Here is a 20,121-nt window from a genome sequence, read left to right as displayed (position 1 = left end):
TGAGACACCAACATAAAGTGCATTACAATAATCTAATCTTGAGCTGATAAAAGCGTGAATAGCTTTCTCAAGATCAGAGCGATTCAAAAATGGTTTGACCTTGGTCAAAAGACGTAATTGAAAGAAACTAGCTTTAACCACACTGTCAATTTGTTTATCAAATTTCAGGCTACTATCAAAAGTCACACCGAGATTTCTGATTGATGGTCTAAGCTTTGAAGTCAGCGCATTAAAGTCAGAAGTTACAGACTCTCCAAATAAAATATACTCAGTCTTTTCTTCATTTAAATGAAGGAAATTTTGCTCTAACCATAGTTTAATGTCATTAATGCAATCAATTAGTGACCCAACTGCGTCAGCGTTTTTTGGACTCAAAGGCAAGTAAATTTGCAGATCATCTGCATAGCAGTGATAAGCTATATTGTGCCTGGCTATGATGAACCCGAGAAGCAGCATGTAAAGTGAAAATAAAACAGGCCCGAGAATAGAGCCTTGTGGCACCCCGCAAGAGAGAGAAGTGGTGGAAGAGGACGAGTCCCCAATCATTACAGAAAAAGTTCTATTGGTCAAATATGACGAGAACCACTGAAGTGCAGTACCCCGAATGCCAACATGGTGATTAAGGCGAGACAAAAGGACTTCATGGTCCACTGTATCAAAGGCCGCCGTCAGATCAAGTAATACTAAAATAACAGGACTCTTAGCATCAACAGACCGAGCAATATCGTTATGCACCTTTAACAGTGCAGACTCAGTGCTATGTCGCGATCTGAATCCCGATTGAAATTTCTCAAAAACTGAGTTATTTTCTAAAAAAGAATATAGTTGTGTAAAAACAACTTTTTCTAGCACTTTTGAAAGAAAGGGCAGGTGGGAAACTGGTCTAAAATTAGACAAAACTGAGGGATCCAGATTAGGTTTTTTGAGTAAAGGTCTAACCACAGCATGTTTAAAAGCAGCAGGAACAGATCCTAAGCTAAGACATTTATTAATGAAAACCAACAGAAAAGGCCCTACAGTGGTAAATACCTCTTTTAGCAATTTGGTTGGAACAAAGTCCAAAGGGCAATTTGTAATTTTCATTTGTTGCACTACTTCCTTAAGAAATGATAGTGTGACTGCTTCAAACTGTTCAAACACTGCAGAATGTGCTGCAGCAACAGCTAAATCAGTTCCAGAGCTCTTAGTCGTGAGTTGTCTGACAGACTCCACTTTATTAATAAAAAAGTGAAGGAAATTCTCACAACAGGAAACTGAGGCATCTGTTGGAGAACAGGTATGTGGGTTCACAACAGAATTAATTGTGTTAAACAACACCCTGGGACAATGGCCACTATTGGTGATAATATTTGACAAATATTTAGACTTTGCCTCCTTCACAGCCCTTTGATAATCAGAAAGACAGCTCTTTAATATTTCCAATGACACATGTAATTTGTCCTTCTTCCATCTGCGCTCTGCCTAAGGTCTCTGGTGACATCGTTCATCCAGGGATCTACTCTTATCTTAGGAGATCTATGCTTGTAAGGGGCAATAGAGTCCAGGATTTCGGAACAAGTGGAATAAAAGGATGAAAGAAGGTCATCAGGGCATGCAGGAGAGACAGATTCACTGAGGGCATAAAGTTTAGAGTCCATAAAAGCAGCAGTAAACACTTCAGCTGTTGAGGAGGTAAAAATGTGACGGTAACATGGTGAAACAACAGACATGTTGGCTGTTGATGGCAGAATTGGAAATTCAAAAATAATAGGGAAGTGATCTGAGATGGCAGTCTCAGATATTTCAGTAAGGGAAATAGAGAGTCCATGAGAAATAATAAGGTCCAAAGTGTGACCAGTAAGATGTGTGGGTCGATCCATTAGTTGGAATAAATCAAAAGATGACAAAAGTCGTTTAAAATCAGTGGGCAGCTGATCAAACGGACAGCAAACATGGATGTTAAAATCACCACAAATCAAAAGCTGATCATATTTAGGGACAACATCAGCTAAAAACTCAGAAAACTCTTGGATAAAATTCTTGTTGTATTTAGGAGGACGGTAAACAACAGCACACAACACAGGGTGTGTAAACTCAATTAAAAATAACTGCAGTTCAAAATAAGAATAATTATTTATAGATAAAAGTCGGCACTTAAAATTGTCTTTAAAGACAGTAGCCACACCTCCTCCGCGCCCAGATGCACGCGGGGAGCTGAAAAAACAGCACCGAGGTGGGAGGAGCTCCGTGAAGACGCTGTTGTCACCTGGTTTAGCCCAGGTTTCCGTCAACAAAAGAAAATCCAATGAGTGAGAAATAAAAAAGTCCTTTAAAATAAAAGTTTTGTTTGTAAGCGATCTGGCGTTGATCAAAGCAACGTGCAATGTGTTGAGACCAGACTGCTGGGAGATGCGTGCAATCGGGCGATGGTTCTCCTTTATGGGATGCCGTTTGTAAATCCTCACGGGCCGTCGGCAGGCAGGTGTGTACTCAGCATCGGGGACAACGGGTCGAAGCCACCGATAACAGTATTCTGAGGAACACTTAACGACATAGCTGTCATACTCTTGAGAGGGCTCCTTGAGGCAACGAGGATCAGATGCCGAAGACAGGGTCAGGTAGGCTCTTCTTAATCTGACAAGTCTACCGCCTCTTCTGCCACGCCTTCTGCTGCGCTTTCGGTAGTGATTAAAGGCAGGTAGCAGGCAGGGCACACGCCACAGGTACGAAGGTACAGATGACAGGAATGGCGTTGGCATCTTAGACTGTCCACTAAAGCCACAGATTGAAGGTTTAACCACATAATTCCTTATATTCAGAAGAGTCTGGCGGTCATATACTAACAGTGGTGACACATTCCGTGCAAAGTGTGACAAAATGAACAATAACGATAAAACACAAGGCAGAGGTAGACGGCCAGCCAAACACAGTGGCGCCATCTCTCTATGAGAAACTCTTCCTTTCATTCCAACCAGATGATCCCACAGTAGCTGCACGAATCTCAAACTGTCTGGTAGACTGTAATAAGTTCAAGTTCGTAGGGAAGGAAGAGGACAGGGTTGGCTTTGACTGCTGACTGAGCTTTATTCAAAGTAACAAAAATGTCCAACAAAAGTCTGTGCAGCGCACAACAACAAAATCCACAATCCACAATAGGGCTTCACTCCAGTGTTGTTGTCACGATCAGCGTCCTCAGTCAGCAGTCCCTCTCTCTCTCACACACTCCTGCTTCTCCTGGTGTTTTATCCTGTCTCCGTGCCAATTACTGGAATTAGAAACAGGTGTTCGTGATTTACATTTAACCCACTCACTCACCATGCGTCTCCGGGCTCTCTCTCCGGTTGCAGACTCCGCTGAACCACGCCCCCCTCGCCACAAACCCCCACCGCCCGACTCAGGCCGGAAAGCCATCCGGCCTGCAACGGGTGGTCTGCGCATTGGTATCTTTCATGCGGTGGAGCCACTGCAGAGGAGCGTGGTCCAAACAGAGGGTGAATTCCCGTCCCAGGAGATAATAGCGGAGGGTGAGGATGGCCCACCTGATAGCAAGACACTCTTTCTCCACGGTGCTATACTTAGCTTCTTTCTTCTTCTACTACTAGAGCTTACGGCTATTGTACAGCACCGGCCGTTCCTCCCCCTCTATCTCCTGGGACAGGACAGCACCCAGCCCCCTGTCCGATGCGTCAGTCTACAACATAAAAGGTAGAGAAAAATCAGGAGAGTGAAGCAATGGCCCACCACATAGAGCAGCCTTCACCTGGGTAAAGGCCTGCTGGCACAGCTCCGTCCACTGGACCGTATCTGGTGCCTCCTTTTTAGTTAGATCAGTCAATGGGCTGGTGAGGTCCGAATAATTAGGTACAAACCTTCTATAATACCCCGCCAGCCCGAGGAACTGTCTAACCTCCTTTTTGGTCTTGGGGCGTGGACAGGTTGCAATCGCTGCTGTCTTATCAATTTGGGGACGCACCTGTCCATGTCCCAAGTGGAAGCCCAGATACCTTACTTCCACGCGCCCAATCGCACACTTCTTCGGGTTGGCCGTGAGCCCGGCCCCCCTCAGCAATCTCAGGACGGCCCTCAAATGCTGCATATGCCGCTGCCAGTCATTACTGAAGATAATAATATCATCCAGATAGGCAGCAGCATATGCACCATGGGGCCGCAAAATTTTATCCATGAGACGCTGAAAGGTGGCCGGTGCCCCAAACAGCCCGAACGGAAGAGTAACAAATTGGTGTAATCCGAACGGCATCATGAAAGCTGTCTTTTCTTTGGATAATGGTGACAAGGGGATCTGCCAATATCCCTTTGTTAAGTCCAGTGTCGAATAAAATCGAGCAGTACTGAGCCGGTCAAGCAATTCGTCCACCCGTGGCATTGGATACGCGTCGAATTTCGACACTGCATTCACCTTGCGGTAATCCACACAGAACTGCACTGAGCCGTCTGTTTTGGGAACCAAAACTATCTGGCTCGCCCAGTTACTGCTGGATTCTTCTATTACTCCCATTTCAAGCATTGCCCTCAATTCTGCCTGAACTACCTTTTTCTTGTGTTCAGGCAATCTATATGGCCGGCTGCGAATCACCACGCCCGGCTCTGTCTCGATGTGCTGCTGAATGAGGTCAGTACGGCCCGGTAGGGGAGAAAACACGTCAGCAAACTCTGCTTGTAATTTAGTCAAATCAGTGAGCTGGGAGGGTGAGAGGTGATCTCCCCTCGGGGCCAGAGCGAGGGATTGTTTTTTGACAATCGCCTCTGGCACGAGATCATCCTCTCTGCTAATCACCGTCGCCAGCATCACAGATTATGCCTCATTCCATTTTTTAAGGAGATTGAAGTGGTAAATTTGACGTGCTCCTCTCCTATCGGAACGTATCACCTCATAATCGAGCTCGCAAATTTGCCATGTAACCTCAAATGGTCCTTGCCACTTTGCAAGTAATTTTGAACTTGAAGTGGGGAGCAATACAAGCACTTTATCTCCCGGTGAAAATTTGCGCAAATTAGTCCCCCTGTCATACAGCTGGCTCTGTTTGTGCTGGGCTTGTAACAAATTCTCCATGGATAGCTGCCCCAAAGTGTGGAGTTCTCAAGTCCATCACATACTGAATTTCATTTTTGGCCTGAGATGGTCCGTCCTCCCAAGTCTCCCTTAGGACGTCAAGTACGCCACGGGGGTGGCGTCCGAAGAGAAGCTCGAAGGGGGAAAACCCCGTGGAGGCTTGCGGGACCTCTCGCACCGCGAATAACAGGAGTTCTAACCACTTATCCCAATTTTTGGCGTCCTCTTGAACGAATTTACGAATCATGAATTTAAGCGTGTGGTTAAAACGTTCGACCAGCCTGTCCGTTTGTGGGTGAAAGACGCTGGTACGAATCGATTTAACGCCCAATAACTCGTAAAGTTCGCGTAACGTGTGTGACATAAACGCCGTGCCTTGATCAGTGAGGATTTCTTTCGGAATCCCCACTCGGGAGATTAGACTAAACAGTGCGTCCGCAACACTCTTAGCGGAAATGTTGCGAAGAGCCACTGCTTTGGGGTATCGCATTGCATAATCCACAATGACTAATGCAAAGCGATGCACTCTCACTGATCGCTCTAATGGCCCGATGAGGTCCATACCAATTCTTTCGAAGGGGACCTGCATTAATGGGAGGGGGCGCAAAGGCGCTTTTGGAGTGGCCGGTGGATTTACCAACTGACATTCACAACAAGACGCGCACCACCTGCGCACGTTCTCGTGAATGCCCGGCCAAAAGAATCGGGTCATGAGGCGATTTAGTGTTGCTGTTTGTCCCAAATGCCCAGCCATTGGATTAGAATGAACAGCTTGGAAAAGCATTTCCCTGCAGCTCTTTGGAACTAATAATTGGGTTGTGTCTTCCTTTGTCTGAGTGTCTTGGGTCACTCGATACAACCTATCTTTTATGATTGCAAAATATGGATAAGAAAGCGGACGTCCAGGCTGGAGAGGCTGACCGTCTATGTTGCTGACCTTTTCAAAGGCATGTTTTAGCGTTTCATCCTGAGACTGCTCCAGGGGAAAATCATCGCGGCCCGAAAGAATAAGTCTTCCGATTTCGCTCTGTTCCCCTGAGGCTGTACTCATTGGTCCACGGTCAGTCTCTCCCACCTGCACATGCGCATCCTTATCCCGCGTCTTTTCCCCCCAAGAGGCATCCGAGCATAAATAACCCAATAATTTGTTAAATGCTGGCCAATTCGTTCCCAGAATTATCGGATGATGGAGGTGCGGATTAATGGCCACCTCAACATTATGCTTTTGACCCCTGAATTGAATAACAACTGGCACTATAGAATATTCCACCACATCCCCGTGCACACACCGCACCTTAACCATGCAGCTTGTATCCAATGCCCCGGACGAAATCAGGGTTTGATGAACGGAGGTTTGGTTACAACCTGAGTCCACCAGAGCCTGATAGGTACCCCCCTTGATACTCACAGGTATTTGGTACCAGCCAGCTTGACCAGGGGCAGCCTGCGGGTCGTCTGGGACCCGGATCATTGTCCCACCTCAATAACAGGACACCTGTCCACGAAATGCTCTGGGTTCCTGCAACGCCAACAGGCCGGCCCAGGCCTACCCGCCGCTCTCGTGGCAGAGAGTGGGTTAAATTGTTGGCACGGAGAGAGGGGAGAAACAGGAGCAGGGTCCAGCCTGGCAGCAGTCAGTCCCGCCCTCCTGGGCGGGGCTCTAGGTCTGGAAAACTGTCTCTGTTCAGTTCCGCCCCGCCCCCCCCTGGGCACGCCACCATATGGTCATCCGCCAGATGGATGGCCGAGTCCAGCGACGTGGGACGGTGGAACTGGACCCACTCGACGGCTTTCTTCGGGAGCCGAGTGGTAAACTGTTCCAGTACCACCCGATCGATGACTTGCTCCACGTCACTTCCGTCGGCCAGCAGCCATTTGCGGCAGGAGTCCCGGAGCTGTTGGGCCATCACGAATGGCCGGCTGGACTCCCCCAGCCCCAAAGAGCGGAAGCGCTGGCAGTGTTGTTCTGGGGTCCGGTCGACGCGTTGGAGGATGGCCCGCTTGAGGTCGTCGAAGACCAGGAGGTTCTGTACGGGGACCGCCACCTGCACCTCGCCGGATAGTAGGGGGATCAGGCGCAACGGCCACTGACCCCGGGCCACCCAGAAGCCTCCGCCGATCTCTCAAAGTCCATGAAGGCCTTTGGGTCATCCTGTGGCCCCATCTTGTTCAGCGGCAGGTGGGTGGGTGCAGCGAGTGGTCTGGTGGTCTTCATACGAACCTCCCGGTCAATCCAGCTCCGGAACCTCTCGCGGTCTTCCTGCTGGGCTCGTACGATGGCCTCGAAGCGGCGCTCCTGGTCGGTACATAGGTCCAGCAGGGCTTGATGATGTTCCTGTTGCATGACCACGAGGGATGAGATGATTTCCCCAAACGGCTGGGCAGAGGTCGACTGCATGGTGGCGGCTCCCTTCTTCCTTCCCGGGTTTCAGCACCAGTGTAATAAGTTCAAGTTCGTAGGGAAGGAAGAGGACAGGGTCGGCTTTGACTGCTGACTGAGCTTTATTCAAAGTAACAAAAACGTCCAACAAAAGTCTGTGCAGTGCACAACAACAAAATCCACAATCCACAATAGGGCTTCACTCCAGTGTTGTTGTCACGATCAGCGTCCTCAGTCAGCAGTCCCTCTCTCTCTCACACACTCCTGCTTCTCCTGGCGTTTTATCCTGTCTCCGTGTCAATTACTGGAATTAGAAACAGGTGTTCGTGATTTACATTTAACCCACTCACTCACCATGCATCTCCGGGCTCTCTCTCCGGTTGCAGACTCCGCTGAACCACGCCCCCCTCGCCACACAGACATCTCGGCATAGATGAAAAAACATCATCTACAGCTCAACCTGGCTAAAACTGAGCTTCTCGTCTTCCCTGCCAATACAACTCTAAATCATGATTTCAGCATTCAGCTAGGTACATCCTCAATTACCCCATCAAATTCGGACAGAAATCTTGGAGTAATCCTTGATGACCAACTGACCTTCAAAGACTACATTGCAAAGACAGCTTGGTCATGCAGATTTGCACTATACAATATCAGGAAAATCAGGCCCTTCCTAACAGAACATTCAACACAAATTTTGGTCCAGGCCCTGGTCATTTCTAGGCTTGATTACTGTAATGCTCTTCTGGCTGGACTGCCATCATGCACAATCAAGCCTCTACAAATGATTCAGAACGCTGCATCACGTCTCGTCTTCAACGAGCCCAAAAGAGCCCAGGTCACGCCTCTCTTCATCTCTCTGCACTGGCTACCACTTGCTGCTCGCATCAAATTCAAGACGTTGACGCTTGATTACAGATCTACCACAGGCTCAGCACCCTCCTACTTCCACGCACTCTTACGAGTCTACACTCCTACCAGAAGCCTATGCTCATTAAAGGAGCGAAGGCTTGTGGTACCATCACAGAGAGGCACAAAATCACTCTCCAGAACATTCTCATTCACTGTTCCTTGCTGGTGGAATGATCTTCCTGCCTTCCTGCCATCTGGAATGCAGAATCCCTGGCAATATTCAAAAAACAGCTGAAAACTCATCTCTTTCGTGAGCACTTAACCTCATCCTAAAAAAAACCCCTTCTTATTCCTATCCTTTCACTTCCTTTAATCCCTCTCTATTGTAGCTTATGATACTCTGAGCACTGCCTAAAACTTGTATTGTGAGCACTTCTTGTGTCTATTTGCCTCGTCATGACAACTCGCTTGCTGTATTCCTCACTTGTAAGTCGCTTTGGATAAAAGCGTCTGCCAAATGAATAAATGTAAATGTAAATGGCTCAGACTCGTTCACCCAGTTAAAATCTAGATTAAAGACGCATCTCTTTAGCCAAGCATTCACGTAATGCATCTCATGTCAGATCATGCTCATGAACTGCTCATGACTATCTTTTCTTAAAGCTGCAGTCCGCAACTTTTTTTGGTTAAAAATGATCCAAAATCAATTTTTGAACAAGTACATAACCAGCCAGTGTTCAAAACTATCTAATTATCTTGTCTCGATTCACAAACGTAAGCTTGTAATAATGTTTTATAATAAGAGTGACATGGAGGATTTCCACGGGAAATTTGAGCATGCAGCAGTTCCTCTGTGCGTCATTACATCACGTCAGGGACGGACTGGGACTAAAAAACGGCCCTGGACTTTGACTAGGCCCAGCCCAAAGCAATCGGCGTGCGGAAACTCGACAACAACAACGCCTGGCATGAGTGTCACAAGACTTTAATTGTGGCTCATGATACTATACCATCCAAATTATAGCAATAGCACTGATGTTGACTAGATGTTGTGTTAAAAGCATATTAGATTAACGTGAATACTCATATAGCAGGGGTCTCAAACTCAAATTGTCGGGGGGCCGTTTCTGTGATTGACACCTCATAGGAGGGCCATATTATCCTTCAAGCGCAAGAAAGCGCAACATTTCAGAAAATTTACTTTCCTTTGCATCATTTCTCATTTACTTCAAATTTCATTAGGCCTACTAAAATATTTTTATACCTATACTATAAATATCTTATTTACCATACTAAATGTAAACAGCAGTGTCTCTCTCATTGTTACAGAGTGTAATATAATTATATAATACTATTACTAATATAATACTATTAATTGAAATAGTCTGGTGCGACTTCTCACATCCAACAAGATATATGGAATAAAAAATCTGTAATTTAGGAACAAAACCAGCAACACTTGTGGCGTGGAGGGGTCAGAAATAAACAAAAAAAACTGGAGCTATATAACTTTATTTTGCCAAAAAAATAAAAATCTCTCATTGTTACATACATTATTAGTTTTTAACATCTAGTGGAAGTATTTTCCCTTACTTTATGTTAGCTTAAATAACATTAAAATCTTGCACTGAACAACACTGTACTGAACAAATACAATCCCTGAATGCATTTGTACACTCTTCTGTTTCTTGACAGACACCTGCAGCGCTTGTGCTCACACAGCTGAGCCACATTTGTCCAAGATGCTGTTTGAGCATCGGTAACGTTTAATGGTTGCATCGGACGCGTTTCGGTGGTTTAAATCGGCGCTCGTGACTTAAAGTCGAGTGCTTTTACCGTAATTTAGGCAAGCGTGCTCATAATAGAAGCGATTGAGAGCGTGGCTCATGGTTGCATAGCAACGACAGACGCCACTGGAGCGAAAGCGCATTGGAAAGAAGGAGAATGCGGCGCGGCCGCTTATGTGACGCGATATGTGAATGCCCCTTAGAACGGCGACATTTTCTTTGCATATCAGACAGGTAGCATCTAGAGAATAATAATAATAATAATAATAATAATTTAGCGGGCCGAATTATGTTTTATTTTTGAGATCAGTTGCGGGCCGGGTAGAGGGGGTGGGCGGGCCGTAAATGGCCCGCGGGCCGGCAGTTTGAGACCACTGCTCTAACGTCTTTGCTGCTTACTTGGCGGCCACGGCCAGTGCAGCTGGCATCCAACTTAAAGGTGCATTGCTGCCACCTACAGTACTGGAGTGTGAAACAGATTAGTGGGGGAAAAAAACAGATGATGACTGCGTGCATGGCGGGTGGTGGGCCGGCCCGCCGGCCGTCCTGGAGTACCGGCCGTTCTGTGATTCTCCAGATCACACAGATGGCCAGTCCGCCCCTGCATCACGTCCATAAACAAAGGAAGGAGTTCAGGCTAATCGGGTTTATCATGTGAGGACGCGGCACAATAAATGTGCCGCGTCCTCACAGCAGCTGAAACTTATCATTTTAATGGCGGATTGTAATCCAGAAAGATCCAAATGACATTCATCAATGACAACTGGAGATTCACCCGTAGTCAAAAAGCAAAAGACTGGACTGTGGAGTGGCTACAGACATTGAAATCTACAGGTAACACTAATACACACTAAATACACATAGTCACGCAATGCTGATGTTGTTAACAATAACATTTTGAGAACAATATAACAGTAATAATAATTTGCACGGTTTGGCATGATCCGAGCTAAACGATCGTTAGATTTAATCATCATTGGCAGCGCGATTTATTGTAGGCCTAATTCTTTTTTCCTCAGTTGGTCAGAACAAAAGTGGCAAACATGTTACTTACTTGTTCAGATGAAACTTTCCAGTGAAAATCTTATATTCATCATACTTTCAAGACGTAGAATCTGTGATTCTGAAGTACAGTATCCACACCGGTGCGGTGACTGACAGCAAACATTAGATTCATCCGCGCTGACGAGCTGTGCCGAAGCACAATGCACGTACAGATAACGTCCGCATATAACTGCAATCGCATGTTTCAAACAGAGATGGTGACAAAGAGGAAAAATTGCGGACAGCAGCTACACTAATTATTCTCCATTTGCTTTTCTGTTTTACCTCGGGATGCCCATCCGGAGGTGACTAAAGTGTACATCACACTTTAGTTTAAGACTGAATTTAGATTTTTAAAAATGTACATTAAAAAATACTATAATGTAAATTGTAATATACTGTATATATTGTATATATTCTCCAATATGTTTTAAAGAAATGGCAAGCAGAATGGATAATTTTAAAGTAGCAAATTATTTGAAATAAATTCTGTGGTTGGGAAAGATGTGCCTACGCTTTAAATCAAGACACGACCTAGTGGTATTCACAAGGTGTCAGATAGATCATACTAGACTGACTCGTGGGCATTTATTGAAGGGTAAAGAAGCACCAAAATATTAATACTGTAGTACCAACTTGTCTGTAAAACATTTCCTTTTGGACTGCCCAATCTTTCTGCCATGTAATAGCCTGATGCTGATATGGCAATGAACTCAAATACTTCTACCTTGACGACGTTCCATATTTTTTTTCTTCTTCAGTTCAGGTACACACGCTGCTGAATTGTGTATTCCATGCAGAGTCAGTTTCATTCCTGGGCTATATTATTCCATCAGATGGGATCAAAGCTGATCCCGCTAAGGACCGTAGCCGAGTGGCCAACTCCATATTCACATAAGGTTCTGCAACAGTTTCTGGGATTTGCCAACTTCTATCGCTGTTTCATCCAGAACTTTAGTCAGGTTGCTGCACCCTTTATGGCTCTCACCTCTACCAAGCTACCATTTAGATGGAATGTTAGATGTTCTCTTCTCAAGTCTCAGCTCCTGGTTCTCAGCTCCTGTTCTCAGTTCGAACACTCGCACCAACACCTTCCCACTTGAGAGCCGCCGTACCTCTGAATGGAACCGGAGCCGATCATGAGCTGCCACTATGTCCATACATAGTTTTGTGAAGAGACGTGACTTCAACGGTCCTGACTTCATGAAGTTGACAGCATCTACTACTAATTCCAACACATTGTTCAGGTCGGGTGCCATTGACTTTGATGCAAGTGCTTGCCGATGAAGCATACAGTGAGTGGCTGCGATCTTTGGATTTATGGCTTGAATTTGGGTGACAACTCCACTCTTGTGCCCAGTCATCATTGCTGCTGCACATTCACACACTTATCCCAGCTCAGATGTTCTTCTCCCATGAAAGTGTCAAACATTTTGAACATTTCCTGACTCATAGCTCTCCCCTCGAGTTCTTTCTCAATCTTTCTGATAGTTAAGATTTCACATCAAAAGAGAGATCCTTGATCAGTCTGCCTACTGTATCACTGGACAGTGGTATGGATTTAGTCTTGTTCCCGACTATCACTCAGCACTTATCCACTGCTGCTGGAAGTATTAATTCCTCCCCTCATGTGAGGCTTTTTACATTTGGCTATTCGCAGGACTGCAAGATACAATGCTTGCTGTGATTTCTCGGGTATTATTGTGATGTTCATACCTTTTGCTTTATATGTTCTTCTAGCTTCCTTGGGAAAAAATACTCACTTTAATTTGCATGCTCCAGATGAAATGTTGTGAGATGCTGGCTGAGTTTATATGGTTTCATTGCTTCAACAGACAAAATCTTTAAGCACAACGTGCACTGTGGTCTGTCATCACTACATTCCATATTAAGCTATATTTTATGTACGAGTCGTCAAATTTACGCAGTTTCATTTTTTTAGGCTCATCTCTCTGAACCTCGTCTCCCTCTAAAAAACTATCCATTTTAAATAGTCTTAGGATTTATCAGCGTGTGCATGGCTAACCGTTCTTATGTCAACGGATGTTCTGTGCATAATTAATATTACTTCTAATTTTTATGTACATCATAGTTTAAGGGTTGACAACACTGCTTTATATACAGGTAAAATTATTGTTTAAAATAATTTTCTAATCTAGATTCTACAATTTCTAGCACCACCTGGTGGCCCCAAGTTTAAGAACCACTGGTCTAGGTAACGGTTAAACGGGGCTAAAGAGGCAGTGATGTAGAAGTCTATTTTTTTCTGCAGAGACAGTCTTTCATCACACTATGATGTAATAAATGTGACACAATCAGAAATGAGTCATTTTCTGATCTTGGTTTCAATAAAAGAGAAACTCGAATTCATGATCCCTTTAAAGGCTGAGGTTTATCATTATACACAACTTTTGTCAACTCATAGCCTGGAAAGTTGTTTCTAAACTCTTGTGTCTCCGTCTCCCTCACACCCTTAGGCTAACTCAGGGAAGAAACATTCAGCACAGACCCAGCAGAGTTTAGCTTTATTCAGCACATGCTTCTTTACCAGATTCTTAAATAGTTTTCAGCACTATATAGGCTGCAGTATCAAACATACATTTACATTCATTTGAATAGGAAATATACACATGATACATTTAAAATGTCTGATTCTTCAAGCACAGCTGCAGCTGAATATGAGTTTTCATTTTTATTTGATACTTTTGTACAAAGATTTTCTAAATCCCTGACTGATGTAAATAATGCGTTTTACATCAGTCAATATATTTCAGTCATGCATGATCCATGTTATATTTCTTCCGGATGGCTGGAGGTTGTATACAAAAACGTACAGGCCAGCCAATGTGGTTTCTTTAGGTAACAAATAAATACTTTGAGAAAATTGCACAGGTTCTTTTTGATTCAGACGAAGCTTTCCTCCATGTTGGAGCACAACAGGAACGAGTCCACCAGTCTGGGCTTGATCAGCTGTTGATGGTCAGCAGGTCCGATACTGTCCGGACATTCAGCCGCAAGCCTCCTCAAAGCAGCCTGTCAAACCATATACGGAATGATGAAAAGAAGTGTGTTCAAGAGTGCTATTAGTATACTTTTAAACTAAAAAATAAGAAAGTATTCTTTCAGTCTACCTTTTATATACTTCTCAGAAACATACTTAAAACACACTTGAGTATACTTGACTTATACTGACAGTAAGGTCTCAGTATATTTGGCCTGTATTTGTACTTGTTTTGATCAAGATATGCTTAAAAGTATAATGAAGTATTCTAAGTGTACTTGGCTTGTAGTTATAACCCAAAATTAATTAAAATCAGCATTTTCAAATAAATATTCGTCAAGGTTTTCCTTCTGTCCACTTTACTAACTTGAATCTGGCAATTCAGTATATAAAGAAAAACCTAAACAAGGTAAAAATTAAAACTAAAAATGCTGAAACTTTACCAAAAAATAATTTTATAATGTCTAAATAGAAACCTGAATGCATACTGAAGAAATAAACTGGAAAAAAAGGACCCAGGAGATCATTTCATATAGAGCTGTACAGCCATCTATTGGTAAGAGTCATGAAATATCATGTCATATTATGTTTTTCCACAAGAGGTCAGCAGAGACACCCAATGTGAGATATTTTGAGCTGAATTAAGGCCCAATCCCAATTCTACCCCTTACCCCTTTCCCATTCCCCTTTGTTTTGCGCGTTCACGTGAAGGGGTAGGGGTGTCCCAATTCTCATTTGGTTGGAGGGGAAGGGGTAGGGGGAAGGGCCAGGTAGCCCTTCAAACAAAGATTTTTTGGGACCACACTTCAGACGAAGGGGTATGATAAATTTCCAACATGGCCGACCGAGCGAGCAGAGAGACCCATAAATGTAAGTATTTTTTTACGGTAAACAGTATTTTAGTAATAAATAATCACTTGTTTTATGTTGCCTTTAATCTTCATCTCGTGTTCTCTGAAAAAAGATTTGTTAAAATCGCTATGAAAAAAGTTTGCTAATGTTTTTTACTTTATGATAGCTCCACAACATATTTTTTTATATTTTATTGAAACCCGCGTTGATTTGACAACATAAATTCAAATCCGGTGGCAGCTAACTTGTCTTTTTGCTGCATGCCTGATTAATGTATTGTTTTGTTGTGGTTACGTCCATAAATATGTGTAAGTTACATGATATAAACAAAAAGTACATTCAGTTTGCGTGCTTATTCATCAGTATTGTATGTAGCTGTCGCCCAAGCAACAGAGATCACTACAGCTATCGATGGCATCTTAGAAGTGTGTGATAAACATCGGCGCATCTATGACGTAGGAGCTAGCGACGACTTATGATGACGTGTAACGGTCTAGTAGTGGTGTCCCATTTCTTAGGGGAATATTTACAGCCCTACCCCTTGACACTCTGTTTCAAGGGGCAAGGGGAAGGGGTAGGCGTAGGGGTAAGGGGAAGGGGTATAAAATAGAATTGGGATTGGGCCTAAAAGCGTTATGTGAACTTCAGACATCCACTCTAGCTAAGATCTGTTTTCCTCTCAGATAAGCCTGCGCAATATTTGACACTTGCTTTTATAAGTGTTGAGTTGTGTAACAGTATCAGGTCTAGTTGTTTTGAGCATCGCTAAAGAGTTTTTCTCGTACCCCGAAGCTGTATGGCGGTCTGAGCGACCAGCGGGTCTCTGCTGAGACGAGCCAGTGTGACGGCAGCTTTCTGTTGAACACGCTCGCATGCGGCGCCCTCCGATGGACTGGAGGACGAGGGCTTCTCATTCAGCAACACCAGCAGCTGCTCGATTCCTGAACACAGCATGTGTAACTCTCAGATGTTGTAGGACAGATAAAAACACTGACGGGTGATGTTTAGCGCACATACCCTTCTCCTCCAGGACATCTGCAGTGCATTGCTCCAGAACTGACAGATTGGCAAGGATCGTCACAACCTGTCGGGATTGAAGCATCATGTCATGTTCGTAACTAAACTGTGTGCAATGTGAGATGACATTTTATTAATGGAACCAAATTAACTCCTTTAATCGACAGCCCTAGTTTTAGCACAACACAGAACCAGGTCATTCAGGAAGTGAAGGGAAGAGGAACAGATCTGTGAAGGATAACTGCAGTAAACACTGTCTCTTCAGTCGACTGCTGTGCCTGTGAATGGAGAGATCAGCACCTGGTCTTTGGAGTACGGCGTGTCGACGCGCTGCCTGTCTCTGCAGGCCTGCAGCAGGATGTGAACGGCGTTGAGCTGCAGGAGGATTTCACAGGCCATGCTGTCGAAGAAGGTGATGTTCGCCAGCGCTGCCGAGGCCAACAGAAACACTTTGCCGCAGGACGCTCTCTCACACAGACCTGCAGACACACAAGAGGAGCGCTGAACTACCTTAAACCCAGCAGTTTATATTACATATTACACCAACATGTGACGCAGTGTGGAGTGTCATGCCTTCAGCAAAATGATCCTGTAGCAGGGATGGGCAAACTCGGTCCACTGTTCTGCAGAGTTTAGCTCCAACCCCGATAGACTCACCTTTCTGTAGCTTTCTAGTAATCCCGAAGGCATTGAATAGCTGGTTCAGGTTTGTTTGATTAGGGTTGGAGCTAAAGTCTGCAGGGAAGTGTCCCTCCAGGATGAGTTTGCCCATCCCTGTCCTATAGCATATGCACCCTGACCAAAACTGAGACAAAATATGCTCAAAAGAGGCACAAGTGGTGTGAAGTGCAAATGAGCTGATGAAAAATCATTTCTTAGGGGAATATTTACAGCCCTACCCCTTGACACTCTGTTTCAAGGGGCAAGGGGAAGGGGTAGGCGTAGGGGGAAGGGGAAGGGGAAGGGGTATAAAATAGAATTGGGATTGGGCCTAAAAGCGTTATGCATGAAATGGAGAGTTATTTTGAATTTAAGTTGAAAGAATGTGAAGAATGTGCTTACATTATATTTATTATATTATTTATTGATAAAATCTAGTAGTTTAAAGGTAAATAAAATAAAAAAACTCCAAAAAATTGCACTAAAAAGTTGAAAAAAATATTATCAAAATGAAATGAAAAATAAAAGATAAATAGAATTTTAGGGCTTGGGGCCATTTTGACCAATGAGAGAATGAGGTTATAATTTGCGAGGAGAGGATGAAGGTTAAATACTTTTTCATATAGTTTTACAAACTGTAAAACTAGCAATAATTGTAAATATTTTGGGGATGCACTGAAATTTCAGCCGCTGAAAATGGCTTTTTCGTTGGTTGGCCAAAAGAGAAAAAAGGCAGAAAACTTGAGCTGAAAACATAAGCTGCCCCGTCCGTCAGCGCTCATGTTTCACTCTGGCTCGAGCATCATCACTGCGCGGTCCGCTCAATATTCCTCTCTCAGCTCAAGTGTGGCTATTTTACTGGGTTGTATTTTTTACAATTCAGAATCATTAAAATTTATTGAATTTAATTAAAGAGTCTAATATTGACATAAAATTATACAAAAAAAAATCTAATTTAAAATAAGAAATAACTATTAAAACATAATTTTGTTTCAGTTTTAAACTATAAGTATGATGTCAAGTTCACTTAAAGAAAACACTCCACTATACATGCAGTATAAAACTACTAAACTAGTGTACTTAGTGTACTTTTATATTGTAAAAATGTGCAAACTATCAGTATCAGTTCACATGTAGTACAGATGCAGTACAAAGTTTACTACTGTTACACTTAAAGTATACTTTAAACTTATAAACTTAAAGGGAGACTCAGTAGTATTTCATAAACACAGTCCAACCAATCAGCATCAGGGGTGTTTGACGGTCGAGGAGAGAGAACGGGCAAGGGAGAGATTTGAAAATAAGAAAAAAATGCAGAATGAGAGATGGGACAATACAAAAGAGCTCAAAAGAATATCACTGGAATGAAGGTTTATGACTGGGCAAGTGCTTTAGGATCTGTGTTTATATTAGACAAGCTTTCCAGTGCTGGAGAGAGCTAAGAGGAAAGGTCTGAAAACTGCTTTGATCCCGATCCTCGTGTGAGTAACACTCTGGGGTTTGATTGTCTGGAGCTGCTGTGCTGTTGAAGACTAGCAACGAAAACTTTTTTGTATTTACTCTTGTGTACTGCATGTTCATTTTTTGTGCTTCCTTGTCATTTGTTCATCATCTGCACTTTATTTTTCATGAAGCATTTTGTTGTGTGTCAGCTGTGATAAACAGATATCCACTCTCATATTGCATGTGTAACAGTGGTCAGATAGTGAGAGTTTTACTGTTAAACGACTACACACTGACGCCCACTAGAGAATGAGGTGTTTAACATCATTGATAGTGCATTCGCCTCACATGCCAGCAGCGATCGGGCCGGGGATTGAGACTGACTCGGAGCAGGGTGGTTAGGATTGGAGGGTGAGTTTTGGAGCCAGAGCAATGAAGAGAGGGGTGGGTTTGTTTGGGTTGATTTCAAACATCAACAATGACCAACAGCGTTTTTCAAAATCTTCTGATCACATCTTTAACTATACTTATACTTACTTTACTTATTTTTTGTAAGGGTAACAACACATCCTCCAGTTCTGCTCAAACAGAATGTGTTTTCTGTTATTAGGATTGTATGGCTCTGGTCATGTTCAGGGGTGCTAAGAAAGTTCAAAATTCATCTTTCCACATTATATTCAAGCAGTTTGTTTAAACCTTACTTTTAGGTACAGATTGATTTAAAGAACAGCTGTGTTTAATTGGACTTATCAATCATCTGCTTAACTCTACAGCCTTCTGGGATTTGACTTCTGATAACTGATAACACGGTCATGCAGGAATACTGAAGAATACTTGTGTATTTAAATAGCAACACATTTCTGCTCAGAATGAATATTAGTACAATTTTACACATGAAATAAAAAAAAGTTACCAGACAGGCCACGAGTACTGAATCACTGTTGTTCCTTTCGGCTGGTGAGCGACACAACTCAATGAGACGAGGAACAGCTGAGGAGAAGATACAAGATTACCATCTGCAGTCTGACAAACCTAAAGATCAGGCCACAGCTTTAATAATCTCTTAATTGATAAGATACTAAACGCTAAAGAGATGCTGAGCATTATTTACTGTATGTTGTCTCATGTACAGTATTTGATTTACACATGGTTCCTCTGTGTGAACTTCAGACATCCACTCTAGCTAAGATCTGTTTTCCTCTCAGATAAGCCTGCGCAATATTTGACACTTGCTTTTATAAGTGTTGAGTTGTGTAACAGTATCAGGTCTAGTTGTTTTGAGCATCGCTAAAGAGTTTTTCTCGTACCCCGAAGCTGTATGGCGGTCTGAGCGACCAGCGGGTCTCTGCTGAGACGAGCCAGTGTGACGGCAGCTTTCTGTTGAACACGCTCGCATGCGGCGCCCTCCGATGGACTGGAGGACGAGGGCTTCTCATTCAGCAACACCAGCAGCTGCTCGATTCCTGAACACAGCATGTGTAACTCTCAGATGTTGTAGGACAGATAAAAACACTGACGGGTGATGTTTAGCGCACATACCCTTCTCCTCCAGGACATCTGCAGTGCATTGCTCCAGAACTGACAGATTGGCAAGGATCGTCACAACCTGTCGGGATTGAAGCATCATGTCATGTTCGTAACTAAACTGTGTGCAATGTGAGATGACATTTTATTAATGGAACCAAATTAACTCCTTTAATCGACAGCCCTAGTTTTAGCACAACACAGAACCAGGTCATTCAGGAAGTGAAGGGAAGAGGAACAGATCTGTGAAGGATAACTGCAGTAAACACTGTCTCTTCAGTCGACTGCTGTGCCTGTGAACGGAGAGATCAGCACCTGGTCTTTGGAGTACAGCGTGTCGACGCGCTGCCTGTCTCTGCAGGCCTGCAGCAGGATGTGAACGGCGTTGAGCTGCAGGAGGATTTCACAGGCCATGCTGTCGAAGAAGGTGATGTTCGCCAGCGCTGCCGAGGCCAACAGAAACACTTTGCCGCAGGACGCTCTCTCACACAGACCTGCAGACACACAAGAG

At 43.8% G+C, this 20,121-nt stretch overlaps 1 protein-coding gene across 1 annotated transcript; it reads right to left on the bottom strand.

The window, feature by feature from the left end:
• Positions 1-13,621: 13,621 nt before the first annotated feature.
• LOC125247282 (protein inscuteable homolog) lies at positions 13,622-19,725 on the bottom strand. Its single transcript, XM_048158548.1, has 4 exons — positions 19,626-19,725; positions 19,394-19,549; positions 19,000-19,076; positions 13,622-14,146 (listed from the first exon to the last, which is right to left on the bottom strand). The coding sequence occupies exons 1-4, from the start codon at positions 19,711-19,713 to the stop codon at positions 14,018-14,020; spliced, it is 450 nt and encodes a 149-aa protein (XP_048014505.1). The 5' UTR covers positions 19,714-19,725; the 3' UTR covers positions 13,622-14,017.
• Positions 19,726-20,121: the final 396 nt, after the last annotated feature.

Source organism: Megalobrama amblycephala, linkage group LG15, assembly GCF_018812025.1.
Source record: "Megalobrama amblycephala isolate DHTTF-2021 linkage group LG15, ASM1881202v1, whole genome shotgun sequence".
In the NCBI taxonomy this organism is placed as follows: Eukaryota; Metazoa; Chordata; class Actinopteri; order Cypriniformes; family Xenocyprididae; genus Megalobrama; species Megalobrama amblycephala.
The sequence above is the reverse complement of the archived record's forward strand: the minus strand, read 5'-3'. Positions and strand labels throughout refer to the sequence as shown.

What these genes read in the sequence shown, in the direction of transcription:
- LOC125247282 (XM_048158548.1), bottom strand. Translation starts at nt 19,713, where the DNA reads ATGATGCTTCAATCCCGACAGGTTGTGACGATCCTTGCCAATCTGTCA. An exon ending in AGATGTCCTGGAGGAGAAGG is followed by an intron (nt 19,550 to 19,625) that starts GTATGTGCGCTA and finishes TGCTGTGTTCAG; the next exon opens with GAATCGAGCAGCTGCTGGTG. An exon ending in GACCGCCATACAGCTTCGGG is followed by an intron (nt 19,077 to 19,393) that starts GTACGAGAAAAA and finishes TCTTCTCCTCAG; the next exon opens with CTGTTCCTCGTCTCATTGAG.